The 11,377-nt window shown below is 44.0% G+C and overlaps 1 protein-coding gene across 1 annotated transcript in view; it reads right to left on the bottom strand.

Annotated features, from left to right (window-relative positions):
- Positions 1 to 10,766, bottom strand: part of T265_07468 (hypothetical protein) — a gene marked incomplete at both ends in the record, with an annotated part of 11,253 nt that extends 487 nt beyond the window's left edge. Inside the window, 5 exons of the mRNA XM_009173001.1 lie at positions 689 to 808; positions 1,862 to 2,077; positions 4,909 to 5,089; positions 7,045 to 7,191; positions 10,555 to 10,766. Coding sequence (XP_009171265.1) covers positions 689 to 808; positions 1,862 to 2,077; positions 4,909 to 5,089; positions 7,045 to 7,107 — 580 coding nt within the window. The remainder of the gene's footprint in view (positions 1 to 688; positions 809 to 1,861; positions 2,078 to 4,908; positions 5,090 to 7,044; positions 7,192 to 10,554) is intronic.
- Positions 10,767 to 11,377: the final 611 nt, after the last annotated feature.

Here is an 11,377-nt window from a genome sequence, read left to right as displayed (position 1 = left end):
TTTGGATTTGATCCAAAAAATAAAAAGAAAGATCTTCATTTCCTGATTAGAATTCAAGTATTGATCGGAGTTTAAGGCCCAATATTGATATCGATTGGGATAAAATCACAAAATTACAGTCAAGAATTTTCAAAATCGCCACGTATTACCACAAAATGCAAGTGATGTGCTCATAAAAGGGAAACATTTCACAGCTTAAATGAGCTATCCCTCTAAGAGGTCATCACTCTATTAGCCATTCAATGCTTGACCACGTGATGTGAATTTCACCAATGAAGGATGAGTGGCCCTGTGCCTTAAGTGAGAATTAATCGGACCACTGATCAGTTACTATGGCCGAACGGTTTAGCCTTCAACCACCTTCAGAGTAACAACTAGAGACGTTTTCCAAGAGTAAAATGCTAAAATTAGCGTCACCCTAAGTTTTCAAGACTCCAGTATTGTAACATTTGGTATGTCCACTCAACTGGGGTGTGTAATTTCATTTCTGGACGTAGTGCAGCTCACAGATTAAGTTATGACACGGTGTGAAAGTTAGTGTGCATTCTTCATATAATTTTTGGACTCTGTCTACCGAAGGACACCTGAAATAAAGCCTGGGGTAGGTTGCTGTTGACACTAACTCACTGTGAACAAACTGTCAGGTGATACTGAGCTCTATACGTGGATATACCTGGCAATCGCTTACCTTTCTTGGATTTGCAAGTACATTGTTTGATCCCAAAAGGTGCGCGAAGGTCATATGTCGTCACGATATTCGGATCTTCTGGTGGTGGCGGCGGCGGTTTAGGACAAAACACAGAGTCCGCTGGAAGATGGGGATGAAAACCGACACCATGCAATCAGGAACCAATGCTCGAAGCCCAGATTCGTCCAACTTCATCAAATAACAGGTTCACATCAGTCTGTCTCGTGTACCTGGTCTAAATTTGGAAGCACTTCGGCCAACAAACCGTCCGAACAGCGGCTAGATTTGTCCGCGGTTCGGTCAACACAAGGAGACAGACTAATTCGATGACGCAAACTCGACGTTAAGGGCTTCGAGCACTGTCCTGTAAATGCATAGCATTCAGTGTTTCATCGATGTTGGAAAACCCGGGAGTTTACCACGAGATTTCTTGTCTATGGTCCATTCATAAATAACCTAACCTCCAGACACTAACGAGGGTGCATTTCGGGGTAACACCGAAGGGACGACAGCCTGACGAAACCTTCTCCCTGGGTATCCACAGTGGTCATTCACATTCATTTGATCTACACCATCGAGTAAAGAATAATACACGTTCGGTCTTAGATTCAGTTCAGTTCTTAGATTTTCGAAGAAAGTCCATTGGGGCGCGAGAACCCTCGGGTTTGTAGCAAAGATTTGTCTCGTAACGTCACACAAAATTATGATAAGTCCATGGAGGGTTATCTATTGTGTGACTAATATGAGTGCTACGTACTAACCCAACTGGCTGTCAAGGTAACATGGTGTTACTTTGTTCCAATACATCTCTTCATTTTCAACCACATTCTCAAATATGAAATTTCAACTTCTTCAACTATTATTAACTCCAGCTCCATTAACCGTCAGCCTAGGCCTGGTATTCTTGTTGGGAACCGCCAGCACCACGCGTTTCACTAATGCTCGAGAGAATTCGGATCCACCACACCGAGTATTGATCACTGCATATCGATCACACGTCAATTATATCTTTCTAGTCGCTGATTGGTCTGCTGTGGTTTTTTACTGGCTTCAGAGTCCATGCGATACAGGTCATGTGACCAGTGGGCCAATAAGCTGCCGATTATCTGTAGCGTTCAGTAACACCCAAACACACGAACTGGCACCGACTGTGAGATCGTGATGAACACTCACCTTCGGAGTTACAGTCGAAAAAGGCCTCACGGCTACGCCATTGAGCCACAAAAAAGAAACTCAGACGTCGCATTCCCATAAAATACCCAGTTTGCGTCGTTCCGGCAATCACGTGTCCGCCGTGACGCGTTACTATTGGAACAAGCGCATTCACGTATTTCGTAAAGACTTCGGAGTTCTTCGGTTCGTAGACATCAATTTGAATGAATCGATAGCCTGAAACAAGGAGTGAGTAGCTGTATGGATGACACTGTTGAACTGATGCACAAACAGACCGTTTTTCTGCAAAAAAAATATTTGTTACTAAATGAAACAAAAGCCTAGGTTGAAAACGATCTCCCAACGCTGCAAAAGTTGGTATAACCTGAAGGTTTTTCCTGAATCCAATTGTAGTGCCAATCCTATAGGATATCCCAAAGGATAAAGTGTTTACAAAAAGGGAAAACCCGGTCAAAAACTGTCCGTATCACAAGAAATAGTTAGCACGGCTTGTTCGCTCTGGCCGAAAAAATGGTACGCACAAACCAGTGGCTGTCAGCTAGTGCACATACAATCAGTCGTGTTGGCTACACCTTTGTATTCCGTACACACGGTACCACTAAAATTGTGCAGCACCTCATCTTAGGCCTCTCGGGGATTATTGCTCCGTGAACTGACGTCAGAGATCGGCGAAACATGTTTGTTCTTGTCCTGTGAACGCTCTCACATTAGCTATGGGTATGGTCGGAGCGAGGCGGAAAACAGGTGCATGTTTCTTCATATTCTCAAAGAATAAGGTCATTATTCGTCCCCCACTCCCACTCAGACCTTACGCAACATGGCTGAGTGGACCTTTGACCTCATGGGGATGGTGACCGCCATGCTTCAGAGAAGGCAGAAGAGAATACTACCTATAGCAGAGAAGATAACAGTGTTCCAGTAAAGAAACAAAGGGCAAACAACCGGATCTCTAGCTGGAAGTAAAACTCAAGCATTCAACATGATAAAAAACACAACGAGCACGTGTGCTATAAACACTCAGTTGTAGATTGATCTGGTGCTGACAAGAGATCCAGTCGGATTTTTTCGCCCCAATCCCTCGTTTGTAATATACTTCGACTGACTACAGGGAATATGGAGAGTCTCACATTTCACTGGCGATAAGCTCTGCTTGGGATTTGGAACTAGGCATACTTGGGGAAACCCGAGAAGGACGAAACCTTATTGGAGTATCCAGGGTTTTCATCAAACGTACGATTGGTATTGAAACAAGGAAAAGAACGTGGGTGTTCCCGGAACCTGGAAGAACTAAAACGGCAAAAGCATTTCATTTGAGGATGTACGCGAGGAAAACTGTGAGTGCTTTTGAGTACACGTCGGTTGCTGGGCTTGTATTGTAAGTATACGCGAAAAGAATTGGCTCCACGAAGTAAACGATCAGATCGATGTTGGCATGAGCTCGAAAGCTAGTTGGTTCGATTTTTCGTGCCCTCAAAGGGAAAAGAGCCAAGTTTCACAACGGAAATACAGCTGACAAGTTGGCAAACTTGTCGAAACTGTGTGAAAGCTACGAAACAGAATTTTCCATGGTATTGATGAAACATGTGTTTCTTTTGGATTTGTCTTCATGTTCAGTCTCGTCGATAAAGACGGTCCAAGACCACCAGAACAATGAACCGTAATATGGGTCTGACTGTCGTGTGGTATGAGGCAAACGGAAATGCATGGATGGAGCGATCGATTTTCAGTGCTCGGACTAATCTTGGCACGATCAGATGAAACATAAATAGTTCCAATACTACTCACAGCTGACTTCGTCTTTCCTGGGGCTCATCGGGTGGGCCTGATCCCCCAAATACTATAAAGTTTATTTCGTACGTGAGCACCAAATTGTAAGCATGCCTCGCTAAACACTCATTTGCGGATTAATTAGGAGCTGGAGGAACGCTGCGCTGGAATTTACCTGGATCTCTTGCTTACACTAACCGTGAGGCACCCAAAGTTGAAGCAAATCAAGCCACAGTTGTTGCTTGTGATTACCTCACCGAATCATCTGGGCTGTGAAGCACGTAGCGACGTAGAAAACGTCTTCACATGGCATTGTTTGAAGGGATCGGTCGACACCGTTTTTCCCAGTGTACTAAATACCCATACTGAATGTAATTTCTTTGATTAAACAGTCTTTGTAGGATGTCAAGATTAAAATCGTAAGTAAATGGTGTGCAGAGTGCGATCTTCCACATGGTAGTACAGTACACGCAACTGCAAGCTGAAGGGAAGCGGCAGTGCTGCGGACATCTCTGGTCTTCTTTCGTTGAATGCGTGCTTGAGTAAATTTGTCAGGTATTCCCGGGATGTAAGAAATTACTGAAAGACGTTGACAGCCGAATTGAAAGCACAGAGAACAAATACCGCCATAGGAAAATAGAAACTGAAGGGAAATCACCCAGAGAAATGATAGCGGACCAAGAGATCGCTTACACCGAATGTCCTGGACAGTTCCTTCTTGGAACCCTGCAAGATATCTATCTGGTGAGGGGAATTATTCAACTGCGTGCTGTTCAACATTATATGCAAGCATTCCTCTCCATTCGATTGGAACGCCAAGAAAGGTTATCATGATATGAACTCATCTGGCCAGTTCATAGATCCGTGCTATCCAAAAACTGGTTCAGGAGAACACAAAGAACTACGAAAATTCACTACAGATAAAAAACCATGCCATGGCGAAGAGGCAACCCTGATGAGTAATAAGGCACCGTGGTAGGATGGTGCGCTTTGGTGTACCCTACAGTTATTCAGATGGATGTTTCAGATGCGTGATTCCATACCTATCTGTCTGCTTGCTGAACGTACGGATCGATACTCTGGAAGACGCATCCATGGGATAGTGAGGTGGCTTGTGTCAGTCTACACCAGCAAGTCATATAACACAAAAGTGTGAGTAGGTATCGCTTCATAGTTGCATAAAAGCGGATGTTCCTGTGCAGGCCCTGAGACCCAACTTGCAGTTATTTCAAAAACACCGGAAACTGGACAACCAACGCAAAGGTTATTGGAGATCTCACCTGGCCACGACTGAGATGGACTGCACAAAGGTAGAATAAACAAATCGTAACCCCCATAGTTATGGGGTTCTCTTAAATCCGGTCTGGAATCAATGCATTTGGTGGCCTCCTCGACGTGGTCAAATTGTAGAATACCGATGTTCTGATTTTTCGGAAATACGCCCTCAACACAGCAGACATCCTGGAGTTGGAAAATAATAGAATTCGTTGTTTGAAGTCCGTTACTTAGCTATCAAAAAATGACACTGCATTTATGGCGTGATGCACATCCATCGAGTAGGCAGCTCCAGGATTTTTTATAGGCATTTTTATTGGGAAAGTAGGTAAACACCGGAAAGGATGTGGTAGGACGCTGAAGAACGTCCGCGGGGCGTTTTGCTTGTCGGACGGGTGCAAATGAAACGGTTCACTTGACATTTATAAGGTCTAGACCTCAGGAACATATTCCGCCGATAAGTATTGTGTAGGTAATGATTACTTAGAAAAGGGTAGGTCATTCTAACAAGTATTCAATGAATCACAGTAAGAACCAATGACTCCCGTGACTTGAATTTTCAGGACTCGATCACACCTGTCTTCGCAGTATCCAATCAGATTGTAAGCCCATAGAGTGGTGATTCTCACCACGAGGATTGGTTACTGGTAAGGATGAAAAGTTTGGATATGCAAAAGAAGTCAGAGTGCCTGATCAGAGCAACACTAATTGTGATTAGCCATGATGCTTGTGGTGTGAGGAGATTTGAAGATTCTCAATTGAGAATCCGTCCTGTAAGTGAAGCTAGCCGAATTTGAAAACCCCAGGGTGAACCTCGATCTACAGGGTCTCGAACCCAAACCTACTGGATAGTAACCTGAGGATTTATCCGCTTATGGCCAAACAGAGTCTAAACTCACGAAGGAAACTACTCACAAGGTTGCTGAAAACTCTTCGACAGCCCATGACCGATTTTGCCCTTCGTGGGGCTCATCAGGTAGGCGCAGTCCCCGAGTTTCCATCAACCTTATGTTCTACTTGAACCCAAATTGGACTGTTTTTTCGAGAAGTACACTCTTTTACAAATGAACTCGGTTTTCACGAGAGACTCAACTGAATCTCTCGTTTATGATATTCTACAACTGAGTGTGCTGCACACCTCACGTTTCAGTTGGCACGATGTTCGAGATATCGCAGCATATTTTCATGAAGGAAACTACTCACAAGGTTGCTGAAAACTCTTCCTCTTCGACAAACCAAATTACTCTGCAAGTGAGTGTATTTCTTGAAAAGAGTGTAAATTCCTTCACTAATGATGCCTTAATAGGTCAGCACCAACGCTCTTAGAGTTTTAATACCTCATAAGCAAGTCAGACTGATTCAATCGATCTGTCAACACTTCTGATGAGACTGTTGCTTCGTTCACTGAACGGCGCACAGATTTATGCTTCCGACATTCCCTTGAGCCTGCTGTTTTATTCTAGGTTAGAGGGAATGCACTCAACTATTGTGTACATCGCCAGCATAACCAGAGGACGAAGTCTTGATGGATTTATATGGCGGTGTCACTGCGAGTTTTTCTACCCAAGAGCTGAATGAAAGCAACATTGAGAAGTCATCACTCGAGGACCAGTCAACACGCGTGACTATGCGGTGCGGATCACGTGGCTGGTGGATGAGTGGTGCCATTTACCGTGTAAGTGCGAGTTAATCTCAGGCGCTTGTAGCTCAACGGTTAAACGTTTAGACCACTAGCTGGGAGGTCGAATCATTCTGGATTTTCGAGATAATATGGATGAAAAAGCTGCGCTGGAGTTCTCGGCTTTTCAGCTTTTTTGTAACTCGAACTCCATTCATTGGGAATGCGAGGCAAGTGCATTGCCACTACCCCACCGGAACATACTTGATGCATCGGAACGGGCGACCTCCGGATTGGTCCGCATTTGTGGAAGCCTATCCAAAACCAGTTGAACTATTTACAGCATGCACTAATCTGGTAGCAGAAAAAGTGGTTAAGCTATAACACCCATTCGGCGCCTAGCGGCCATGCGACCCGAAGGTCAGAATGCGTAAGCCTAGTCAGGGTTCGAACCACGAACCTCCCAGTCAATAACTACTGAGACATCTCAACCTCCGTGGTCACTACAGACAAGTCCGCTTACCTTTGAAATACCGAGGAATTCACCATTCCCATAGGCGCGCATGATGGGGTTGTTCGCAATCATCACATTTCGAAATTTGCCAAAACTGACTTGGTCCAAGTTGTAATAAATCAAAACGACACATTGACAGGTGCTGCGTTTCAAGTTCTGCAATGGGTGGCAAATGTGAGGTGAAAAGTGTGTCAATCTGGCCCGGCGTGAGTACCAACCCAATTAAAGTACGTATTTAGAGTACTGAGTTCAAACATACGATGCACTAAGGCGAGAGTCTCAAAGTCCGAAATCCGTCGAGTGAGTGTCCTCTTGCCTGATGGGATGCTAGCCATGTGGTTGGATGAAACTTCATTCTGACATGGTTCACTGAAGACAGTGGCTCACTTTCAATGTCTAGAAACTGAGTGAACTACCAAAAGATAAGCAAATCTGTTCTCGACAGATACCCGAGTATTTTTAGTAGCTTCGCTCAGATTGCTTATACTCCTTATGGGGCATCCATGCTAACAAGGAGCGTGAGTACTAGATAATTCATCTGTTTAGAATGTTCGGTGCATCATCATCAAGCAAATATTTTGAGAATGCAANTTGGTTGTGCGTCTTGAGGCGCGGGCACTGAAATAATTATTCTTCTTTTTTCCTTTTTCTGTAGTATATCTCCAATAAAAGCTGGCTTTATGGCACTGTAGCACTAGTGTTCAACACTGGTGCTGTCACGTCCGTTAGGATGATGATGGAAACTTGTGTTTAACCGAAAACCCGGCCTATCAGTGCCCAAAACAGATGTTCTTGCCATGGGATTCTTTTTGTGGGGGACAAAAGTAACCCTGAATCTTGTGTGCTCGGTTGACAAGCTCCGAGTTCCTTATACCTGGTAAACGTTGAGCGAAAGACTGTTTGGGAGAAACAATTATTCGAGGATATGGCTCACACAGCCCCCCACACACACAGAGAGGTAAATGATCCTTCTCGGCGCTGTTATATTGCAGTGACAAACCAGTGTGACTGCGGATACTGCTGATGAGGCATGTGAGTAGTATGTGGTTTCTCGTAACTGCTTCGTGTCGATTGCGAGGAGGGGGTTTATTACGGAATTTGCCGAACTGCTGTACAGCGTTCGTTCAAGAAGTTGGGTGAGGATGTTCAGTTTTTAAAAACAAGGTGCACATGAGAGGTTTCCTTTCTAGTTCAATAGTTTTTAACTGTCTAGTTGGTGTTTGCTAATAAACAACTCCGCGGTGAAGAGCTTTCCTCCTCACACTAGTGTGACGAAGGGCGTCCTCATGGACAGCCATGGCTGTTGTTGACAGAAAGGCTAGGAATATTAGTTCAAAGTGGGGTTATTCTTCGTTCAAGACAGTTTCAATCACATCTAACAAACAAGACCACCAGGTTATATAAGCGAAATAGCATAAGCGTAAGCGCCAATGTGTTTCTAACAGTGCTTCGGTTAGGAAAGACGGGTTTGATCAAGGAAACGAACTTTTGGCTGAGTATTACTCTGAGGTCTACCTTGCGAAGGCAGGATAGATGGTCCTAGTTGAAACGTGAACCGCCACACAAATGATGTTCAAGCACCCGAGAGTAGTGTGACGATGTCGAGCAAAAGACTGACGAAATTGTAGAATGCACATCCCCTAAATTGTTGTCCGGCTGCATCAGTCGTACTACAGAACGATTTATCTGCTGTGATACTTTTTGTCGTCATTTTAAGAATGTATGGGCATATACTAAGCGTCCAGATAATGCCTTTTTCGGAAATCAAGAACATCGAGATTTGTCTGCATTATTAGTAGGATGTGCCTTCGGAGGAGTGGTGAACAGGATGACTCTCATAGAAACCTGACAGATAGACATTCACATGAAAACTTCGCTTGGGATCGATAAGTCTGCAACATCTGTGACTTTGCGGCTGTGAAAAAGTGTTGAGGTTACCACATAAATTCGGTGCATCGAGATGTGAACAACTAAAAGAGAACGATCGCAATCCGTCTGCATTATTAGAACGATGTGTCTTCGGAAGAGTGGTGAACATGATGACTCTCATAGAAGCCTGACAGATAGATATTCACATGAAAACTTCGCTTGGGATCGATAAGCTTGTAGACAAAGATAGCTGTTGCGTTCACCGCAACATCAGTGACGTCGCAGCTGTGAAAGAAGTGATGAAGGTACCACATGAATCGAGATGTAAGCAACTAACAGAAAACAAATCTGGCCCGTCATTTAAGGGCACATTACCCAGATGTTATTGCCTAAACCATATTTCGTACTTCATTTGAGGTGGTTATTTACACCAGAGTTGCCTAACTTCTATTTCTGGAATCCCCTCATCAGCAAGCTAAAGAACTGGTTATTCAAATGAAGCAATTTCTGGTTTCAGCCTTCGGTTAACTTTGGAGCAAATAGCTTATGCAGTCTCATATTTGATGCATTGGGCATAACCAAGGTCATCTCCTTGAATGGTCACGAAGCTAAGTGGAATTTACATGGATGTAAAGAAATTCTACAAAGCGATTAGCTTTGCGTGCCTAGTTTATATACAAACCGAAAGAAACACGAAGGCTCAGATAATGCTAGGTAGCCAAAGCCTAGACAAGAAAGGTCGGGATACTCGGGTGGAGTTCGAACCACGAACCTCATGGTATTTTTTTGTCCTAACCACTGATACTCCACAAGAAACAGATTGGTTCCCAGATGAACCTCCAGATAACAACTGGTCCGATTAGACAACTGAACATCACGTCGATTGGACGGATGTGAAGTGCGGACTGCGGACCAAACGAAGGTATGATTTGATTGGCCAGAAGCTGAGCCACTCTGGATCGAGCATTTATAGCTCGGCACTTCTGTGATGACCCTCAGTATATTGCTGCAATAATCTACCATTGTCTCCCAACCTGGAATCATCGCTGTGGCGACAAACTCCACAAGACGAAGCTGAAACAGGCGAATCGGAGTTGAATTTATCCTTTAAAAAGCCACAGAAAACGAAATTCCCAACTTACACACTATTAGAACAGTGCCGCTCACCATCATCAGCATGGTGACAGAATGACAGCAACGTCAATGTTGACACTGATGCTTCACTGTTAGGCCTTCAACATTTAAAGTGGGTTTAAGATCATCAGGATCCATATCTGTGGAAATAATCTCTTCTAGACAACCCAGAACTTTAAACTGCGTTTCCCAATCAACCTAGGTGTGCCTTTTCGGTTTCACCATGAGGGCACTAGACTCTACCATATCTCCCAAGAATAAAGCAGCCAATGGAACTTAATTCCACGATTCTACTGATTCATTCTAACCGAACCTGAGCACTCAAGTGTCTGGGAGACACCCGGATGAATGCTAGAACGCAAGCAAGATAACCAACCAATACACTATTCCAGTGCTTACGAGCTTTCCTTAATGAGCAGAACAACGTTGCAAACAGTGTGACGAGGATGTCTTCAGCGAGCTGTAATATCATATAAAACTCGACTACCGTTCAATACGAAATAGAACGCAACCTACCAAATATTTCAGTCCCACGGTTGACTCCCACTGTGCGCATTGTGGAGGATGTTCACCTAAAACAGATTACCAAATCGATTGTTTCACGGTACAATGACTTACAATCCATCGTTGACATGGCTTTTTAGGGAGTGGACAAGCAGAAACCCGTCTGGTGCGCTAAACTCAACTGTTAGGCAACGGATCGATATATTCAAATTGTCACAAATCGATACAAGTGTGATGAAGGTCAAAACGGGAGACTCTGGCAAACATAGCATTTAGAACACACGTTGCAATCAGCTGATTTCGGTATGATTCTGTCGGGAAATATACATTTAAACAAAGAGAACATTTTAGTTCACTTGAAGCATGCTTCGAGTAAATGAGTGATAATCACGGAATGAAGCGAAAGTATGTCGCCCGGAATAAGCAGATTGCTGAGTTGCCTTAATGAATCCGCGTGATATTACCATACGAATTCCCTATAGGACAAAAGGGGTGTGAGTTAAGGGGCGAAACAAGACTTTCTGTTAGAGATGGTTGGGGAATACATGGTGATTGGTTGCAGGAAAGGATTATTTCGATTAGTCCTATGAACGTTCCCTTGAAAGGGGAGTCACTGAGTGGTAGGTGAATGATGCTATGGCTTAGTTTGATAAAGCAGGCGAACCGCTTACCACGACGTAGAACCAATCACCCGTGACTGACAGGCAACCACACAAGGTCGCGTTGTGATTGGACCATCCCTGCACCTCGTTCTATACAAGTTTTCCCTTTGTTTCGTTCAGGTGTACATGTATCCGTCTTCAGACAACTTCGCTCGTAATCCACACTTATTCAC

The sequence above is a fragment of the Opisthorchis viverrini genome, assembly GCF_000715545.1.
Source record: "Opisthorchis viverrini unplaced genomic scaffold opera_v5_171, whole genome shotgun sequence".
NCBI classification, from domain to species: Eukaryota; Metazoa; Platyhelminthes; class Trematoda; order Opisthorchiida; family Opisthorchiidae; genus Opisthorchis; species Opisthorchis viverrini.
This window is presented reverse-complemented; position numbering and strand designations above follow the sequence as displayed.